A 22295-nucleotide genomic window follows, 5' to 3' on the forward strand; every position below is an offset into this window, starting at 1 on the left:
CCTTTTTTTTAAATGCACAAGACTATAAAAAATCTGACTAAATCAGGAAATAAAACAACGTGATTGGCTGTAAGGAGAGTTGAGATAGAGGACAGTGAATAAAGGACAAGTGAATAAAGCCTGCTCTCGACCAGATTAGCTATGGGATGAATGTTACTACCGCTCTTGAAAAAGAGGTTAAGGTAACTCTCTTTGTTAAACAGAAAACTTAAGAGTTTCCCATATTTTAGGTTTAAAAAACGGACCCTTGATCTTTTCATGACAGCCTGAACAACACAGATCCGATTTTGTCCAATGCAACCCAGACCACTTGGCTTTGTGGTCCTAAATCCGACACGTATCTGATCTTTTCAAACTTGTGTCTGAACGGCCAGATCGCATTCATCCCACCTGAATGTTATTATTACTCAACAAAGGTCCCTCAACAAAGACACAGAAGAAGGAAGAAAAAAATGAAAGATCGCTAGATGCGCTCCAGCACTACCATTCTTGTTAACTTCCATAAACACAGAACACGCTGGCAACTTGTGACGTCATTGCATCCTCTTCTGCGCATGCAGGACAGATCAGCTCTATGAATGCATTTCACACAGTAGATTACATACAGGTCGCATATATTTAGAAATGTGAAACAATCGGATTTCAGCCAAAAAAATGGCAATTGAGCTTAAAGGCCTGCACTGTGAACATAGCCTAAGTTTAAGAAATTTTCACTAATTTTAGATTGTTTTTGCAGTGTGTAACTAGCTACATGACAAATCACTAAAAACAAGAGAAACACTTAATAATGGGCATCTTATCACCCAGAAAAAGTCAAGTTAAGTTGATATGTAGCAAGTTTTTCAAAAGGTAAGAAGCGGGGCTTGAGTTCAGCAGTCAATGCTGATGAGATGGGTGCTGTGATATAAAGGGTTCCCAGGCTGCAGCCACACTCTCCTTTGTTTTGTTTTTTTTGTTCTTTTTGCAGATGTGTGCAATACTACCTCTTCCATAACCTGCTGACCATTAGGCAGCTTGTTGATCAAACTCTGGATAACTTGAAAAAGGGGTCTTGGCTCTGAGGTAACTCCCTCCTCAACTCTGCAACACAAAGCAAATTTTCCACCTTCTATTTAAATAAACGACAAACTAAAATCTCTGTAGGCACTGTTGTATTAAAGTTTGGCAATGCAATGCAATAAAGCAATTTGGGGGAAGGGGGGGTCTTACTGCTGTGGCTGTATTGAGTCCCCTTTGAGCCTATTCATGACTAACGTGCCCAGGATCATGGCTAGGTTGGTGCGGCCGACGCCAACCTGGCAGCCAAAGAGGAGGGTAGGCGGCAGCTTGGATGCATTGTGACCCAGACACAAGCTGGGGCTCTCCTGCAACACAACACATCAGAAAAGAGAGGAGCACTGAAAATAGGCCATGAGGAGAAACAGCAGCACATCTGTGCTGATCAAATATGACTGTGAAGAATAAAACCAATCCTACAGTGATGTAAAAACTACATTCTGTCAGAGAAAACTGAAGTTTTAAGAAGTTAAATATTCTCAGTGGGAAGGATTAAGCAAGCTTAAGCTACATCTATATGAGTTAGTATCCTGAAAATAATAATAGGAGAGGGATTTACAAAAAGGCTGACTAAGACGATAAAGCACCTCATTAAAAGACGATAAATAAAAAAGAAAAGGAAAAACGGAGCCACTTTCCAACCACTTGGAGTGGAATCAGCTGCTGCTGCTCATTCCAAAAAAGGGCAAAATGAGACGGAGAGAACATGCTGCGTAAGTGAAGGGCAGGACAGAAAGCAGGCCGAAAGGATGACTGAGGAGCGGACATGAAGTGACTGCGGGCTCTTTTTTTTCTCTGATTTTAATCATATCTATAACATGATTAATTGCATGTGAAAGACGGATTTAAATGTGGATTAAATAAAAGACAAAGTGACCTTCTCTCCACATCGGTGACAGAGAGCAGACACCCTGCAATACTCCAGCCATTAATAACTTCAGTGGCAACCAGATTCAACAAGAAGAGCACCGCCAAAAAAGGGAGATTTAACTATTGGACTGACATTTTTACGTATACTTACCCTGAGTATGTTAACAAAGGCGTCAAAATCTTCTTCCAGTGGCGCTCCCTCCATTGGTAAAGGTAATCTGTAGTACCTGTATCGCAAATAATAACCCCAGAGGTGAACCTGCAGCCTTTGTTGTATCAATACAGTAGCATTGTTGTGTAGCTCAGGGCTTGTATCATATAAACACTCAGGTTTTCACTTATTTTGTCAGGGTGAAAAACCAGCTTTACACAAGCAAATATGACAAAGTGCAGTTTAGCTTTAAAGGACTACTATTGTTCATTTAAAAGCAGCAAAATGTAGTTTAAAAGGAAAAAAAGAAATAGGAAAAGGTGGAAAGAGTATGACTGCTTTTGGAAGGCACTGTATACCAAAGCACTTTGCTTCTCTGAAAATAAGGAAACCTCTGTCCCTTCGACGGAAGACTGCAGCTCATGTCGATAAATCAACAAACAGGATGCACCCATCTTCAGCGGGCACGAACCAATCAATCTGCTACTGACTGGTACTGGCCAGCTTTGAGCTTGACCACTTAACAGCTGACCGCCCACTCAGGCTCTGCAAAGTCTAACTTCTTCTCCTGTCAAGCACCAAAGCTAAGTAGCCAGACTGTTCCAGCAACATTTTTATTAAGTGTGGAAGATCAATAGGAGTATGAGCAGGTTGTTTAATGCAATAATCAGAGGACAACAGATGTAAATGCTTGATAAAACAGAAAGTTTACTTTACCTCAAGCTATATAAGGCTCTGCTGATGCTTTTTGGAATAGGTTTTGTTAAATTATCTAAGAGATGTTATCTAAAAATCCGATTTAAAATAGATGTTCTTTGTTTTGTTAGAAAAGTAAAAGTCTGTTTCTGTGTAAAGCTCTGATCTCTTCCATGAATTACTGCAGCATTTGCCAGTTTTTTCTGCCACTCAGTTTTTCATTAACAAGCTTGCCCAGCACTCTTTGACCACAGTCTCCTTCATGATCTTTCAACATAACATCTTTTTTATTATCAGCTTTTTTTTGTCATTACACTCTCTCAAGTACGGAGCAACGAAATGAACTCTCTGGATTTAACCCATCCCCTTGGGCAGCAGTTGGATGCCATTGTGCGGCACCCAGGGAGGAGTGTGGGGCTAAGGGTCTTTTGCTTAGGAACCCAGAACGGTAGTCTCTGGGAGTGGGGCTAAACTCAGTCACCTCAGGATTCCAAGCTTTATGCCCTAACCACTCCCCCAACATCTCCACTAACCTTGTTGTGACACGTATTAGAAACAAAACAAAAAAAGCTCCATGCTGTGTGGAAAAGCAAAATAAACAACCTGTAGCCCTGCATGGTGAACATCGGCCTCTTGTACACCTCCTCTGTCACGTGGATGTCCTCCTCACACGTTATGGACATCTTCTGGGGCTCATCCTTAAAGAACTCAATGTCATTGTAAACGTAGAAGACGTTTTCGTTGAGCTTTGCGAAGTCGTGGAGCTGAAAAGACACGACCTTTGTCACACGTCCAAAATCCTTTTATTATCCTGAATAGAAAGTGAATATCTTTGTAACCTCGTTTCTGATGCTGAGCTCCAGGCTTTCAACCGTCTCCTCGCCATGAAGCCCGTGAAGGTTCTCGTGTAGGTTTTCCTTCCTGCGCGGGGTGTACGGCACAAAGTCGTCATCCTTATGAAGGAACACCACTGGCTCTTCTCGCACGCAGAAGAAAATAATCTCCTGCTTGGAGAAAAGAGAGAAAACATCAGACAGTGGATGTGTGCAGCTTTGCTGTCATCATCCAAATGCAAAACTCAACCTGGTAAATGTTAAAGCGGATAATTTAGTTTAAACATTTTGTAATGGAAAGTTCAACCGCAGCATGATAATGTTACATATAAATTCTTCAAATGGAGACTGGAGACTCAATGTCTTACATATTTACAGCCAAAACTGAGCTAAAGAGGCCCGGTGAGCTACATACACTCTAATTTGCTAATCGTTTGTGTCAAACGAAGACAAGGAGCCCCTCAATTCTAGCTAAATGCTTGTTTAAAAATAAACAAAAAAGGATCACCTCTTGTCCCTGTGACTGGAGTCTCTGGAGAACCTGTTTGAAGCCATTCAAGGTCGGCTGACCCATTCCATAGAGGGGGTAGGATCCCTTCACCTGCCGGAAGTTGGGCGCTCCATAGCTGGCCGTTGTGTTTAAAACATCCGCTTTGCTGTACACATCCTGCACCATGAAGTATTCGCCCTGAAATCATTCATCTGAATGAGTCAGAGGGCATGACCCTTATTAAGTTTCACTTGTTTTTCTTCTTTTTATTCAGTTCCCAAGTTCCTGACCTCTTCTTTGAGCAGGAAACAGCACAGCAGACACAGACTGGTTGCTCTGTTGTCTCAACAGCGTAAATCTCTGCTGTGTACACTTCAGCACTTCGTGAGTGGGTCTATGAGACCAATCCCTACAAAGAATGTATCTTCCTGTCTTAATGGCATTAAGATAAGCTCGAAAACAGTGATTTAGGTGTGTAAAATCGATACCAAAGTCAATCAAACATTTAGAAAGACACCATAATGGACCAAATGAATTACTCAAGTTAAAGAGGCATTTTCTAATGATAAACAGATGCTTACAAGCAGCACTCTTTGAACATGGAGAAGCAGCATTTAGTTCCTATGCTCCACTTGCAAGTGCGGAAAGCCTGAGTTCCTTTAAATCAAGACTAAAAACACATTTGTTTATGATTGCCTTCCACTGTTCTAGGTAAACAACTGAAACATCATTAGTTCAACTTTTTTATTTTCTTTAGTCCAATTCTTTTTAATGTTCTTTTTTGTTTCTGCATTTTTTATTTTATCTTATTTATTTATTTTTTCCTACTTGCTTTGATTCTGTTTTATTTTCCTATATTTTAAACGTGTAAAGCACTTTGCATTGTCTTTGTACTGAATTGTGCTATACAAATACATTTGCCTTGCCTTGAACAACCAGTCTTTCTATCATTACCAAATTTAAATGAATTGTTCCTAGGCAAGAAGGCTGATTTATACTTCGAAAATAGGTCGTTTGCTTAGGTGTCGCGGTGAACGCAGAGATGTCCCCGCCCCCTCCGCAGTCAACCCGCTGCACCTCCTCTAAACTGTAGGTGATTGCAGACAGTGCCGCAGACAGGAGGCCTCTGATTGGTCAAATCCACATCCACTCTACACTATGCGTATTTCCTGTTTGCTACCTTACTGGCTTGTATTGTTTGTTTGACCATGATTGCGGAAAACGAGTAGCGAAATTGGACCAGCTGGAAGAGCAAGGTGTGTGAGAACGCTGAAACAATTTTTCCACCTGGATCCTCATGTCCCTCCATTGTCGGACAAACTCGCCCCCACTTCCTCAGCGCCTTGGCCGTATCTAGACCCACAGTTAGGTCGTGATTTTCCCCTAAACATACCGCAGACCACACTTCAATATTGAGCATACATCAAAAATGTCAGCTTCATACCTGCCAACAGCTCACTGCGACAAACTGCTGCAGGAGCATAACCAGCCTTTGAGGTGCACCTCTGGTAAAAATAAAATAAAAAATCCAATAAAATCCATTGATAAGTTTTCAATTGATCCAGCTAACAAATCAACAGCGTTCCCTTTTGTGTTTTTATCTTCGGTAAAATACCTCTGGACTTTTTGAGTTCTGCTGCCACCCTGTGGTTTAGGGGGAAATAGCTTCTTCCGCCAAATATCCCTATCTCACAATGTTTGAGAGAATCTAATATTATGCTGATGATCCAAATCATCAGCATAATTTAAGGATTTTTCCTTGGCATGATGGACACCTCTGATAAAAAATTTCATTAAAATCCGTTCCCAGGGTTTAAAAGTTCACAGCTCACGATGCACACTGTGCGGCCTGACGCTCTGATGAGATTCTTACGACGGCCGATTGAATTTCAAACATGTTTGACTTTCTCCCGCCCTCTCCTGATCGGGAGGTGGTCGTGACAGACTGATTGCCCCTCGTTACACCCTGTTTACTACACTAGGCACGATCAAGCTGAAACTCTGCCCGATCGAAAAATTCTCCCACGACTGGAGAATCGTCCCGAAAATGGCTAAAAAGTGTTTACCCGGCTTCACACACACAGTATACAGTGTCTGTTGGAGCTACTGCTTATAGTTATAAGAGTAAAAATCTGAAAAAGTTTTTAAGGGGAGTAAATACTTTAGCATTTTATATCCATATATATCAGGTTAAGAGTCTTGCTCAGAGATCCGATGTGGCAGTGTGTGGGAGTGGAGCTCGAACTAATCTATGCCCCAACCACTAGGGCGCCAACCTAGAATTAGTTAGATAGCTATTTGTGTAGATTATATGTATAGATTTAACCTCATTTAGTACCTTACATGGAGGATAACTTTTTATTTTTATTTTATTTAATATACAACATATATTTTTATGTTCAAAAGCCAAAATGGATGCTTCTTCTTGGTCAAACATGCCCTTATCTTATCCCACTCATAAACAGAAGCCTAACAGTAGAAAACTGTGTATGCAGCAGAGGTGACAGTGCACATCAAAGACTTGATAAGGGGGTGCCAAAAGTTCTGTTACAATCCCCGTCTCTGATCATAAAAAAACGAATGACAATGTTCCAACACAGCTCTGCAATTTGGACACGTAGATGTGAAAACGGCAAACACAGAGGACAAGGCGAGCTGGCTCCACGGCTTTCTGTGATAAGGCAGCGGCTTGTTTTCACTTCAAAAACTGCTGGTAGGTTGAGGCGTCCTTACCTTAACAAGGTAGTGCTCAGGCAAGGCGTCTGATATCCGACCAACTTTGTAGTTGGCTTTAAGGATTTCATCGTGAATTTGAAACTCTTGTCTGCAGTTATATCTGTGTAAAAACATGTTTGCAAAAAAGGGGGCAAGTTTAATTATCTGCTACTGTTTGCTCTGCCTAAGCAGACAAACGAGATGATAACAGAGGCAAACATGCTTGGAGTTTGTTTGGCGAGAGGTTGGGGGCACCCCAAGTGCTCAAACAGGATTAACACCCAACCGTGAGAACGCAGCTTTGAGGAGGGACTTACGTAATGACGACTGGTGCAACCTTGTTGGTGATAATGGACTTGGCTTTGTTGTTGTGGATGCTGACCGTATGGAACGGGCTCATAGTGCTGTCGGCCATCCCGTTGGCGTGGACGTTGTCAAGCGGCGGCGCTACATAAACAGGCTGTGGGGCAGCGCTGGCAGTTGTACCCATGCTCCACAAGCTGCTGCGAATGACATAACAGTGGGACTCAGAGACAGAGAAAAAAAGCGACAACAAGGGGGCCTAAGGGGGTCTGAAGAGACACTAAGAATGTCTAACATGTGAGAAAGGGGTGGTTCCTTATATTGAGCTGAAATAAACACATGAATAAAAATACTTACTGGGTATTTCTCCATTTGGTAAAGGGTTTTGTGTTTGAGCCATCCCCTTTTTATGCTTTTTCAATGCTCCCTTTTTCAATGAGCTTTTATTTTCTAATTTGTTGCATCCTAAGTGTTCAATGTTAAATTCACTGATTTCTGAACAATTTTTACTTTTATTTAGCTGCTGTATGCAGAGTACTAACAGTTGTTTTTTTGATAATATTGATATGTTTTAAAAAAATGTCTAGGTCTGGTAGCTGGCTTGATGGATGATTGGATGGATAATAATGCAGGGCACTTGAAAGAGAACAATGGAGTCAGAAGTCAGCCTGAAACACTTAATGGATGAAGTGTGGCTCATTACCATGGAAACCACGGATCAAAAGCGTTCTAATAAGGGGTAAAACTTGTGGTGGATGTGAGAAGGTTGATCATAAACCTTCCTCTTTCAGCTGCTTGTAATGTTGTCATCTTTACCCCAACTTTTCATATTGTAACCACAGACCTCAATGTATTTCATAGAGTTTTATGTGAACAATTGTTAAGTATGCATTGAAACAGATAAAAAAAAAATCAAGCTGAGTTATATAAGGAAGTTAGGATTTTGGTAAAAGTGTCTTAAAACTCCACTACTTTAAGACTGAACGAGAAATTATTTTATTTGTTGCAGGGTGAAATTTTTTTTATAATGTTTTAAATAATTTAAAGTTGTTGAAATGAGCAGCTTCAGCATTGTGCTTGTGGACTGAGCAAAGATTGAAGTTGAAAAATGTTTAACATCATGAAACAAGGTTAAGTTCCCCGATCGCTCATATATTTCCCCAAACGTAGCTTTTTAAGTTTATGTCTGAATTCATATCTGCATTATTGGCTGTACCATGGCAACAATGTAAATAAGTCAGAAATATTTAAAACTTAAAACATCTGGGGAAAAATAGAGAAAAAACACAATTGAGGAAGTTTAGCTCGAGATTATCCAGAAAAAGATTCAGTCTTTACTCGTAGGGTCGTCACAATACTAACATTTCAAAGTCAATATCGATACCCTGGAAAACAATTATACTTAATACTATTTTAGATGCCGTGGGGATAAAAAAAAAGAAAAGAAAAAAATTAGGGATGGGGAATTATTAGATTTTTTTTTCTGTTAATCCTTTTTTTGGTTTATGAAGATTTAGTTTTTTCAAAATCTGGATTTTTTTTTTTCCCACTACTGCATGCCTTAGACTTCCATAACTGATATTACTTCAACTGATATTACAAAATGTTAGATTACTTCATCACATTTTGCTCTGAGAAATGTACTCATAACTGATAAACTATCTCTGTTTGATACCACTAACTAACTGCAAACATTTTGTACCTCGGCTTTCTCAATCCCAGCATGGAACATGCTTTCTCAACAGAATCACAGATGTTTGGTAAATAAATGAGCAAATAAATGTAAAATAAACAACCCAAATATAACACAATATGTAAAAATGTTAGGGTTTTGTTTTTTTTTTGCAATTCACATAATCCAAAAATCTAAACTTTAACAAGCATACACTTGCATTACCTCCCTTCTTGACATTTGGAGATTTTCCTTCGTCTCTGTGAATTTTCTGTTGTTTTTTCCTGCACTATGTTGCACATAATTTGACATAATCTGATTAGGCCAAATGGTAACATGATGGGGGTTTTCCTTTACTTTACTTTACAATCTGTTGTAATTTTTTATTTCTGGCTTTGACGTCAACACAGCTGAATTTCCCCAATCTGAGACGATAAATGAAAGTTTAATACTATTGTCTTCTATTCTAAAATGGAGGGATATATTTCTATTAAAATACTTCTATAGCACCCAAGAAAACTTGAAACGGAGGCTGACACGAGCCTGTCACGGGTCTCCTCCCATCTGAAAAAACATAAAACTGTTTTTTTTTTTTCTTTTTCAGAAGCTTCTGCAGATAAACAAACCCCGAGACTCAGAAGCAACACATAAACTGTAGATAGACCTTGAATATAAAATATCCTCACAACCCCTATACATGTTTTAATTAAAATCAACATGTTGTCGCACAGCTCAGCTGAATGTTTGCTGTTAGAGCTGAAAGCCTCTCTGCTGTATCTTGAGCTCTGAATAAAATTCATCCCTGGCTGTACGTAGAGAGGGTTGCCAGATGAGTCACAGCCACTCTCTTAGTTGCTGCGTCTGGAGATCAGTGGGTAGATCAACCTTGTACTCAGAAAAGCTTTCAAGCCAATAAAAAGATCCACAATGCTGAAGCATAAACCAGCAGAAAAAAAAAATGTTTTTGTTTTTCTGTCTCTAGACAGTTTTAAATCCTTTTGCAGCTTTTAGACAATGTAAATGAAGAAGTAAAAACAAACAAAGTCCCAACCTCATGTTCCACAAAAGCAACCTTTTTTTAAAAGAGGACTTTGCTTCAGCTTCCCACATCTATTTCAGTCTTAGCCACATACCAGAAGCCTCCCAGCTGCCAAAGATCTGCAGCCATTAAAAAAGAAAAAACAATAAAAAAAACTTTTCTGCACAAGAATCAACTCAAACCTGATCTCTTACAAATGAGACGGGGAGCGATCTCCGCTTCCAGAGCTTTTTCTCTGCTGCTTGTTGTCTGCCATGGTCCCAAAAGAGTGTGAGAACTTGGCATCCCATCTAAAGAAGAAATATATTCCTCTCTGGAATCCCGTCACCCGCCCCCCCTTAGATGGTGGGAAACACCCCTCGCGGGAAATCAGAGCCCCTGACAGCTTGGCATTCAGTGAAAAAAAAAAAGGAAGAGGAAGAGAAGAAAAAAAAATCTAAGTTTTCAGACAACGTCCTGCACTGCTGCGTGCTATCTCCTGTCTGAAGTAGGGAAGTGGATTTAAGCAAAAGAGTTGAGTCTCTACGGAGGAGACCGACGGAAGTCGAGGTACATCTGGTGGCCAGATGACTACAGTTTAGGTCCGTTCACATAGGGTGCTCAAAAAAAAAAAAGACTAGTGTACTTCTCAGAGTAAAGCACAATACTATAGGCTATAAATGCAAACCAACATAATTGTAAAAAGGATAATAACAGTAAAATGCTTTGATTTTATTTAATCACTCATCAGAGCAATTATCTAAAGTTGGTATTAGTTGCATCGCAAAAGTTACCAGCAAAAACTACAAAGAAAGAATCCCATCTTTGTACTCAACAAAAAAGAGAAACATGTTCTTTATGGTGTGAGTTGTTATAAAGAGCCTATTGCAACATATGCACAAAGTATGAAACCTAAACTACGGTTCACATTTCCAATTTATTTAAAGCAGTCAACTAATAATAACACCTGCGTTTCTGACCTAAACTGAACCCTTTTAGCTACATCCTATATAGAAGGAATCCACTACTAAACAAAGAGGGTATGCGTCTCAGACTGCACTGCCTGGCTTTCTTGACAAGAGAATACCCTTTAAATGGGTATACTGTATGTCAAATGAGTGTCCTACAGCACTTTGAATTGAGTTTGTACTGAACTAAACTATACAACTAAACATGCCTTGCCTTATATAATTACTGGTGGAACAGACTTTACGCAAAGCATAATGTAGTCATACATTGTCGTCCACATTATGCCATTGCACGTGGCTGTAATAATCAGGAAGTAGAGGCTACAAAATAGCACTGACCACAGATCAGCAATGGAGGAAAGTTTTAATGATTGGGTTGCTATTTGGCAGGTTGTTGGCCCTATTTTGTCTCTACCTTTCTTATACCTCATCTAAGATAGCTAGGTTATCCTGAGCTATTTTCTGTACCTGTGCTGCTATATGTTTGGGGTGCTGGATGAAATTGGGACCACTTTTTCTCATTCTCTTTCATTCTATATCTTTTCTCTCATTTTGCAGTATTTGCCAAGTTCCAAGCATACCTTTGTGACTCCATCCTGGATAGAAATATCAGCTGTGCAGCCGCCATCGACATATCTGTTTATAGATGTTGGAGATTGGCCTTTTTCCAGGGTAGTCCTGTTTCTTTTACTGTGACTGACTATATATGCTCTCTTTCATCCTCACAAGAAAATCAGCTTGTCTGCCTGACTGTGTTTCCTGGACGGGGTCAACTGTAGAGCTAGTTATCAGTTACCTTTTGTATATGTGCTGCATTTTGTATGTCTGATTCTATCTCATTGACCCCTAGTTGGCCTCTCACACTGAGCCTGGTTCTGTTGGAGGTTTCCTCCTGTTAAAAGGTAGTTTTCCTCTCCACTATCGCTACATGCATGCTCAGTGGCAGGGATTGCTGAAGAGTCAAAGACAAAATGCAAGCAATAATCGTTGCCACAACCTCATCCAGGAGGAGTATGTCCTGCAAGTCAATGACTGCAATCAACTTTTTTTCCTAAACAATCTGAATGTATTGTCTCTATAAAGTGCCTTGAGATGACATTTGCCGAAGCTATATATAATTAAAATGAATTGAATTAAAGTTGTTGTTACGTTAACATATCAGTATCGCAGCTATTTGGAAAAAAGTGTTTCCATCTTTTCATTTTGTCACTTCAATCAAGCTTTTCTGACACTTGATACTTGATGGAAACAAATCTAACGACTTTCTGTTCACAATGAGTTATATTAGCCGGAAGTTAGTATATGATATCTTTTGAGTAAACTAACCGCAAAAAGGAACAGTAGAGTATAAACAGTGTGTCAGGTAATGCCCTCAGCATAAAGTCAAGATATTATCTAACATTATCCTGTAGTCTACTATATATTCAAGTGTTAAACTAATTATGGGGCTGATCAGAAGGGAGCAGAAATTGAAATGTCCATCTAAATGCTGTTTTAACAGCCCTTCCCTTCTATTGCAAATTAAAGGCATAGCCCGCATGCTTTTCAATTTGTGGCAAGAGTGTTAAGGCAAATTTATACTCAGAAACCAGGTAGTCTGTGTGTGTGTCGCAGTGTAAACAAATATGCTCCCAACCCTTCGGCAGACACTCTGTTGATCCTCTTCAAAACTGTAGGTGACCGCAGACAGTGCCGCAGACAGGAGGCCTCTGATTGGTCAAATCTACATCCACTCTACACTATGCTTATTTCCTGTTTGGTACCTTACAGGCTTGTTTTGTTTGTATGACCGCCATTGTGGAAATCGACTTGTGAAGATGGACCAGCTAGAAGAGCGAGGTGCGCGAGAACGCTGGGACCCTTTCCACCTGTATTCCCGTTCTTTTTCGCCCTCATGTTCCTATGTTGTTGCACAAACTTGCCCCCACTTCCTCACTCACCGTATCTAGACCCACAGCTAGTTCGTGACTGTTTCGCATGTGTTCTGGCGTGGAATAACATAGTTCAGACCATGCATCAATATTGGGCATAAATCAAAAATATCTGCTACAAGCTCACTGTGACACACTGCTGTGGGAGGATAACCAGCCCTTTAGTTTGTTAAGTCTCCCAACTGCTCCATCTCTCCTGACAGTCTTTTCATCATTAGATAATTCACCACATAAATCTTCACTCCATAATCTTATATATTCCAGTGAAAGACTGAACTATAGCTACTACTGCCTTAAAACAAGATCTTATAATGGGCTGATTTTCTAAACCTAACACCCTCATTGCTTAGGGATTTTTGGGACTATTTTACAGCTAGGCTTTTCATAAATGTCCTCATTTTGGACATAAAACAACAGATAGATAAAGTAAAAAAAATGATGATATGCTTATAAATGAACTGAAAACAGTTTGTACCTCAGTACATGAAGAGGCCAGCTGAGAACATGTCACATTACTGCTGCTGCAGAACAACATTCACCACCTCAAATATTTGGTGCATCAGAGCGTTTCCTCCACCTTACCTTACTTTCTATCATCTCTGCCATTGTACTCTCAGGTTTTTTCCACCAAAGCCAGGGGTGTTCGCAAAAGCCTCCAGCTCATAAGCTAAGGCAAACTCAGTCTTGCAAAGCAAGCACAGTCAGGGCGGAGGCTTAAAGAGAGAACTAGCCCTCAGTCATTAACTTACTGATGAAGGGCCAGTAATGGCAGAGAGGCTGTTTATTCCATATGTCAACTGCAGCAGCGCCACGCTGCTTGCTGTCCCATTTTTTTAACAAGGCAAACAAAAAAACCATAGCATCATTTAGGGTGGCTTCCAAAAACCTTTAAATATCAATTCAGCTTTTAAAGTTCAAGGTTAATGATGGCTTTTCAATAAAATACCAGAAAAGCACACAAGTGCATTGTTTATCTATCATGTGACCGTCTTTACTCTGACACCCCCGAAACAAGAGGTCACTTAGCAATTATCGGTAAATAGAATCCACCCATCTGTAATTTAATCTCAGAATAAATACAACTGTGAAGGCTTTAAAGGCTTGTTCGAGGATATTATGAAAACTAAAGAATGTCTCAGGCAGGTAAAGGATAAGGATGTAAAGAAGCATCTGGTTTAGGTTATAAAACAAATATCTCAATCTTTTATTAGCCATATTTCCATTAATTTTATGTGCAATTAAAAGTAAAGCATCAGACAGTAAACATGGAAAAGGCAAAATTTGAAATACCTTTATTTTTAAAAAAGTTTCAACCCTCTCTCCGGTTTTGTCTGAAGAAAAGGAATGTACTAAAGCAGGAGATGGAAACACATTTTCTGTTAAGTTCTAGCGTATTAAAACGTGCCTTTACCTGACAGAGCAACCCACTTAGAACAGTAATTATATTAATATTGTCAGAAAAAAATATTGTCAGTAAAAAAAATGTTGCATTTTAGATTAAAAACTTGTTTGTCTGTCAATATGCTCTATTGAGAACCCCTCAAGTGAAAAAGTTTTAGTTTCACCTGGTTTAATTTTGCAAAAAACTCTTCTTTAATGAACCTTTGGCTATCCGATTATAAATCGATTAATCGAAAAAATAATTGACAGATTAATCAATTTGCAAAATAATCATTAGTTACTGTCCTACTTTCATACCTAATGCGCAAAGAGAAACCTGTACATTTTTGGCATTACAACACCTATCGCTGCTATACTGACCCCATGAAGTTTCATCTATACAGTCATACTTTTGTGCGAATACCATCTTCTGCTCCTTGAGCTCCTTGGGCTAAAAAACAAATGGATGATAGACGTTTTCAGACAAATGAATGATAGAATCTAAAAGAAAAGTAACTATTATCAATAATAATTTTTGAAGAATTTTGAGTTTTTTAAGGTTCATCATTACATGATAAAATGTTAAACATTTCTGGAAGTATGAATAGTTAACAGTTTGATTGGCCTGTTTTCCAGTGTAGTCCTGTTTCTCTGACTGTGACTGGCTGGATGTACTGTCTTCATCCTCTGATATGGGAGTCAGCTAGGAGCTCATCTGCCTGGCTGTGTGTTTCCTGGACTTGGCTGCCTTTTACAGTTGCTTTATGTATCTCTGCTTCTGTCTCCTTGAACCCCAGTCGGCCTCAGCAGATGGCCGCTCACACTGAGCCTGGTTCTGCTGGAGGTTTCTTCCTGTTAAAAGGGAGTTTTTCCTCTCCACTGTCGCTACAAGCATGCTTAGTCTGAGGGATTGCATTTGCGTCAATGAGTCGATGCAATCAACTGGTTTTCCTTAGATAGAAAACTTTGAATCAATCTGACTGTATGATCTGTTGAACTGTAAAGTGCCTTGAGATGACATGTTGTGAATTGGTGCTATATAAATAAACTGAATTAAATTGATCTTATTTTTTTAGCTCACTTTATATCTAGAGATTTCTAAGCTGCAAACTTAAGGAGGTATCTGCCGGTGGCACTCGTGCTTAAATGTGATGATGACACAGTCGAGTGTTAGACCATGGAAAACAGAACCTCCCACCAGCCGACCAGTATCGCTCCATTCAGGCCTGCTCCATTTAAATTCATACGGTGTCCCAACTTCGCTGTCGCTACATCTTAACACAAAAGAGTCTGCTTGCAGACAGGAAGGAGCTTGCAGCTGCAGGATGCATCTGTTGCTGGCCTAGAGGAAGGATGCGGAGCTCTCTTCATTCAGAAGTCATGCAGGGGTTCGAGAGCGAGACAAGCGTGACACATACACAGATCTTTCAACACCACATCCCATACTAAGGTCACAAAGAACGCCACAAGCATGGTTGCAAAACCCACAAAAGATGAAAAATACAATTCACTTATGCAAAATCTGTCATCAAATTAAAGGATCTTGCTGATTTGTTGATGTATTCAGTCTGCCGATGATTCATTTAAAAGTGATCGTTTGAGCAAAAAATCAAACAATCAGATAGTGATATGTGAGATGAAATTGCAAAAAGAAAGAAATGCATATAAGAGTGTGTGCACCATTTCTTCAATATAAAACCCATAATAATCTCATTATGCAAAACAACAGGAATAACATCCATCTTAACCTAATTGCATGGCAAAAGGGGAGGGAGAGCAAGAAAGCACCTTCACAGGAAATCCTCAGCGGTATTCTCTGAAGCTTCCAAAGCTGTGTACATCAAATGAGGTTAAGGGTTAGGCACAAGCTTGCCCCTACAGGACACGGCAAGGTCCTGAACTGAAATATCAGAGATCTGACTGGAAATGAGCTCAGAGGTCATTTTGGTTTTATTTTGTTTTGCTTTCCTCTAACTGACTCAATTCATTGTGCATTTGTGTCAACTTGATGTTTGTCTAAAAACACAAATCAGCACTGAAATGGGAGGCAGAGCAGTTCCATTGTTAAATTGCAAATCTGATCAAAACATGTGAAACTCCTTTAACACAGCAAGATCAAACCAGTGCATAAACAGATGTGGTATAAAACAAATCCTCCAGATATGTGACATAAATCAAATAAATAAGTTGGGCAGTTCTGCATTTTCTTGAAAGAGAGCAAGGGATTCTATTTTTAAAACCCATGCCTGTAATTGATTCTATGTCAGGATTGCAATTTTAGCCCTCTGATTTCAAGCTTGCAGTAAAATGCGGCTTTATTTTATTATTTTTTTTCCTCCAAACCCTGGAGTCTGACCGCAACATTCTGTCAGTGCCGCCGGAGCAACTGACAGGACTTTCGATCTGCCACCCGCCCCAAAAATCTATTTTCCGCGGGAACACAGAGATTTTACTCTGATTTGTTTCTTTCCATTGCAGCTCAGACCAATGCAACTGCAATAAAAAATGTGTGTATTCAATGTTTATTTTAGCTTTTTTTGTACCTAACCTTGCACAAGAGGTAAAGAGGATTTTTCTTTCTGTTTCAAGGTGTTGCATGATTCATTGAGTAGAATCTTAGTGTAAAATCCAACAATCTAATATTTACCAAGGATACAGAAAACAGAACTCTACAGCAAAAGTCTGGCATTATAATAAAGAAATATCCCAACTATACCTGACATTCAGCTCTTCGCTCCACCCTCTCAGAGGCTCACAAGTGTAAAACAGCAGGTTGAAAACAAACTGACAGCTCTACAGGCAGCAGACGACAAGTCTCAGTTACAAGTCCTCTCTGGCATCTCTCTCTCGGAGAATCTGTCAGGCAATTCGTCTCTGTCCGCTGATCAAACTACAGTAGGCGGCAGTCTCTGCATTATTAGAGGGTCCTTAAAAAGCAAGTCCACAGATGCGTCCTTCACTGAGGACAGATCCCTGCTGGGAGGTGACTGTCGCTACAACTCTCTGGTAGCGGTTAAGGTGTGCAAAGGTATGCTCTGCTCTGTTAGTTGTCTGTGACTTTTTTGTATGCATCCCCTGTGTACGAGGTGCAAAGGCGCTCGTGCATGACTGGGTATTGTGTATGTGTGTAGAGAGGATGTGGAGGCGGGTCTAGAGAGGCTTACTCATCATCCAGTTCACCACCTCAGCCCCCGCCTGGCACTGCTGCACCTTTCAATCACATGGCAAATCTCTTCACTTAGAAACGAACCATTACTATCAACTATGCAGTTAACCCACATCGACACGGTGTAACATAAGCTCTGCCGAGGGGGTTGACGATCGCTAACAACTGCACATAGATGACATCACATAAGCCTAATTCACTACAAAGCTCTAATTACTCCATTCATTAGCAGTTAACACATGGTATGTTGAAGGCAAACAGGCTTACAGCTGGGCAAATACTTGCATTTAAGCCTGAGCTTCAGCTGCAAACGGCTGTCTGCTGTACTGTCTGTAGTTATAATCCTAACATCTCAGAATACACCTTTATGCAGATGCACAAAGACTAAACACTTTAGAAACAATACCTTTTCTTTGCAAGACAAATAAGACTCAAACAGATTTGTTGGACAGCATAGGAGAAATTAGATTTTACTGGACCATTCACTGGACAATTATAGCTCTGTGTGTAAATTTAGTGTTGTTCCTGCTAACAGGTAAACTTCCAACACAGCCTTGTGTATTTTTTCCCGGTCTTTTTGTCTTTATATTATGTCCCACTAGTGAAAAGGATTTCCCAAAGCATGATGCTGCCATCTCCACCACATCACAAAAGGGTTCATTTTCCACCTTATTCTAATAACCTATCAAATATTCATTCCAAGCTCCTATGGAAATACATTTTTATGCACATTGATGCTGTGATCGGCATCAGATACAAACTGCAACTCTAGTTAAAATGGATTTTGTTTAAGGGGATCAGACAAAGTAAGGGATGCATTCAAATGCAACGCCACACCTTTCAGCTTTTTTATTTTTGTCAATTTAAAAAAAAATCCTTGTGCTGTTCTGTCACATAAAATGCTAATTTAATAAATCCAAGATTTAGACTGTGTAACAACAAAAAAGTAAATTAAGCGGGAAGGATGCAGCATCAGAAAGCCGGTAATATTTTCATATAAATGCAAACTACAATCAACAGTCTTTCAAAAGATAATGCCCACATTAGGTTTCTTTGCCAGAGTGCACGAGCAATTACGAGACATGGATGCAGAAATCTACTACTGCCACACCTGTTCCTTCCTTCCTGCAGGCAGTGAGCCCAAAGACTCTGAAGTTCTTGCCATTAAAAGTGAAACCAAACCCTCCCATTGCCTGCAGAAACCCCAAGCGGAGAGAGACGAGTAAGAAATCGGTTTTATATAAAGGACGGGAGTTATGATTAAGGAAAAATTAGGAAAAGATAAGCAGAATTTAATGATATATATAGCATGATGAAATATGTATGCGTTCTGACAGCTTCCCTTCGTTCCATAATGGAAATAAAGAGGAAACAAAAGAAGGATGTTCTGTGACAGATTCGGTTAAACATCCTCTGTGCTTAATGTTCCCGATGGAAAAAACTGCCCAAGCCTCGGATCACCTGTGCTAAATATCTCTCTGTTCTGTTCTGTGTCATGCTCAAGAGACATAAGTGTGTTTAGTAAAGCATGGTGCAACAGGAAAAAGGAGGCGAGAACAGGAAACTGTTTTTACAAGTTCCAAAAGTTAAGAATCGCTCAGAAAGTGTTTGCCAAATCTAAGATTATATCACTGATGTTTTCACAGCTGCGTCATTATTCTTCAAGGACAGAGCAGCTGAAGTCCACACTATATTCCTGCAGAGCTTCAGGGAGGAGCAAAAGATGATCATGGAGATGCAGAACGCCCTGTAATAGGGATATAATCCGATTCCCCCCAAAGTGCATTCATGAAATGCGACACCTTGTGGTGGAAAAAAACAACAGCATTGCACAATGCCTTCAACACTCAAGAGATCCCCTCTGACGATCTATTTTGTCACATCAGCTTTTTAACTCACATAAAGCTTAATGTAAAAAAAATTAATCAGTTCAAACAAGCTAACCTAGATGCATTTCTGAGACAGAACCCTAAAACCTTACTGTTACAAATTCAGAGTATTTTTTAGCATTTTATGACAGAAAAAAAAAGTAGACTATAATTGTGAAGATTTTTCTACATTCTTTAAAAAATATAGACTGGAACTGCAGCTGAGCGTTCTGTGGGTTATAGCAACAATCTTTTCGATGCGACCAAATGGGCTCGGTCATTAAATGGGGCAAGAAGTAGCAATTTTCCACAAATTCTCAAAAAGTATTCAAACTATTCGAATGTTGGGTTTCTGGATGTTGACCTGCTGGGAAGGGAAACTTTCACCCGACCTTAAAAACTTCTGCAGCGTCTTATGTTTCGCTCTTATTCATTAACATTCAATAAAAGCTCCTTCATGGCGAGATGCTGACACCACCATCTTTCAGTCTGGACAGGGAACTTTTACCTTTTAATACGCACTGCATTTAGCATATACGGCTTAATTGCCATCTAATCAGACCAGAGCTCTATCTTTTATAAGATTGTGCTTCCCTATTCTACCACTCTGCAGAATCTGTTAGTTCAATCCCTAACGTTATGCTCTCTCTGCTTTTTCTCATAGTAGCTTTGCCTTGTCTGTTCCTGTTTGGCTAGGACGCCATACTGGAGAGAAATATCAGCTGTGCTGCTGCCATCAACACCCTTGTTTATTGATGTTGAAGATCGGCCTGTTTTCCAGTGTAGTCCTGTTTCTCTGACTGTGACTGGCTGGTTAGTCTAAAACCACAACATTCAGAAATTTTTAAGTTTATTTTTTCTTTTAACAATTGCTTTATTCTGGACGATTATCATTGAGATTTGTTTTAAAGAGCCATCCTACCACTAATAGTTTGTTTGTTGGCATTTTCCGGATAGTTTTTGCTTAATAATCTTCTATAACAAACCTCTACAGGCTTCAAACAAAAGCTAAATTTACCCTCAGATTATGGAGGGGACTCTATTCAGTCCTTAAATCACTTGCTTGCATTGGATTTTATTTAGAGTTATCGGGGTTAGAGGGGGTGCAATGCAAATATGGAAAAGCATGTTTGGGGGGAATAAATACTTGTCAGTGTTATAACCATTGACTAATAAGGAAGTGCTTTGCAAGGGAAGAAAGAAATCCAATTTTCGATGCTCAGGCTGGGAGGATTAAATCTCTTATCAAGATAAACAAGGTTCGTTTTTGAAACTAATCATCTATCACCCAGCTGTTCATTCACTTGGGAGTTTTGTGCTCTCATTCTTGATTAATGATGATATTCATGGTTTGATCTGGGTTCACACACTGACAAGCGCCAGTTTCTGTCTTGAGAGAGAGAGAGAGAGAGAACGGTCCCAGCTAGATGAGGCCCCAGTGCAATACATCAAAGGGCATCATGTGCTTTGTCTGTCTTCACTGGGTTCTTCTCATACCTTCAGTGTCACATTTAACCAGAGATGATCACAAATATGGGTCACAAGTTAAATACATTTTATACACATAAATTGAATGCAATGATAAATATAATTAATATTTTTGTTATCTATGTAGGTATTATGTAAAAGCATATGTGTGCATTTTCTTTTTAGTTTTTAAAGTTCCAGTTAGTTATAGTTAAATATGGTGGATCGATCACTGATCAAACTGCCTATGCTTAAAAACTCCTTCACATCATTGCACAATAAGTTATTACATTCATAATGACTTATGCACAGTTTCTGTCTTAGTTAAACATGCTGCTGTCATTTCTGCACATCTCTGATGTTCCTACTATTTTTAAATATCCATTATTGTAAAAATTTCCATAGCTGTATATTGGTTATTTATTCTCCAGGTTTCACAGTATTTATATTGTTAAAACACTTTAAATTACAGTATTTTATTTGTTTATTTTTTTTAACTCTTCACTATTATGTTATTTTATACATGTTTCTAAGGTCCAGCTTTGTGTGACCACTTTTGATATAATATTTTGCTGCTGTAACACCAGAATTTCCCCATTGTGGGACAATAAAGGAATTTTCTATTCTATTATTTTCTGTTCTATAATATTCTATTCTATTTTCTATTAATGATGGGTTCTTTTTAATTAATACTTTTTTAAAAGTAACAACACTTATATATAAAGCATCTGCACGTCAGGGGCGAAGCTAGATGGGGGGCCAGGAGTGGCCATGGCCACCCTTACCCAATCATTGGCCCCCCCTGTTGCCACCACTACATTTTTTCCCTCTAATACAGACAGTGGCAGCAGTAATACTCTCAAGTTTTAACTTATTTAACATTTTAATTTTCTATATGTAAACAATTACTTGACAACAACAACGCTGTGGTTATTATGCACATCAATCTACTAACTTTAAAGATGATAATTGCAGAATTCATGCTCTTTTCAGTACTAGATTTTGTGTTATAAAGAGAAAATTGTGTCTCTACATGTCATCTAGGAATCTTCACTGAAATCAGAGATAAATAACTATTTTAATAACAAGTAATCCATTTATTGTAGATATTAGTAGATTTAAATATTAATTTTATACAGAACGGTTATTGATAAAAGTAGGTAAGTAATGAAAATAAATAAGATGTTAACCCCAGAATTAAAAACTGAAAGAATTTTGTCCACTACACCTTTAATTAACACAGCATGGATGTTTAAATATATGTGTCTATTTACTGTATTAGCAAAGGCTGTAGGAAAGTATAGTTAGTCTTTATTTAGAAAATATGGATGTTCTGGTCAATGGTGTAACGACACAACAATAGACCCGTAAGCAACATTATCTGGGTGGGTCCCATATGAAGTACAACACCCCACCCTTGCCACCGCCGCTGCTGCCGTCGACAGCTGACCCAAAATGTGCCCCATACATACACACTTCATCATTCCATCATTCTTCACCTTCACTGGACATGGATATACTTTAGTATATTCTGCTGTAAAATGAGTCTTATCGTGCTACCTTGAGTTTCACAGCCCCCTCCTCACCCACGCTCTCTCCTCATCTCCTGGTGGCAATCTTTACTCACTGTAGCAGCAACTTCTACAATTCCCTCTGGTTTTTTTGAAAGAAAATTTTTATTTTGGGAATTTTTTTACATTCTTCAAGCAGC

At 39.2% G+C, this 22295-nt stretch overlaps 1 protein-coding gene across 8 annotated transcripts in view; it reads right to left on the reverse strand.

Annotated features, from left to right (window-relative positions):
- The window catches only part of pald1a (phosphatase domain containing paladin 1a), a 67996-nt gene that overhangs the window by 43602 nt on the left and 2099 nt on the right, over positions 1-22295 (reverse strand). Inside the window, exons 1-9 of one of the 8 annotated variants that reach the window (XM_038272677.1) lie at positions 16800-17171; positions 7129-7311; positions 6830-6932; positions 4115-4294; positions 3613-3780; positions 3377-3537; positions 2078-2153; positions 1210-1364; positions 984-1080 (exon numbers count right to left, since the gene is read on the reverse strand). In XM_038272677.1, the coding sequence (XP_038128605.1) occupies positions 984-1080; positions 1210-1364; positions 2078-2153; positions 3377-3537; positions 3613-3780; positions 4115-4294; positions 6830-6932; positions 7129-7301 (1113 nt within the window). In that variant the 5' untranslated portion in view covers positions 7302-7311; positions 16800-17171. Of the gene's footprint in view, positions 1-983; positions 1081-1209; positions 1365-2077; positions 2154-3376; positions 3538-3612; positions 3781-4114; positions 4295-6829; positions 6933-7128; positions 7315-10007; positions 10185-16799; positions 17172-22295 lie in introns of those variants that run through there. The other 7 variants (XM_038272674.1, XM_038272670.1, XM_038272668.1 and 4 more) reach the window with 7 other exon arrangements.

The sequence above is a fragment of the Cyprinodon tularosa genome, unplaced genomic scaffold, assembly GCF_016077235.1.
Source record: "Cyprinodon tularosa strain WSP-4 unplaced genomic scaffold, ASM1607723v1 ctg84, whole genome shotgun sequence".
In the NCBI taxonomy this organism is placed as follows: Eukaryota; Metazoa; Chordata; class Actinopteri; order Cyprinodontiformes; family Cyprinodontidae; genus Cyprinodon; species Cyprinodon tularosa.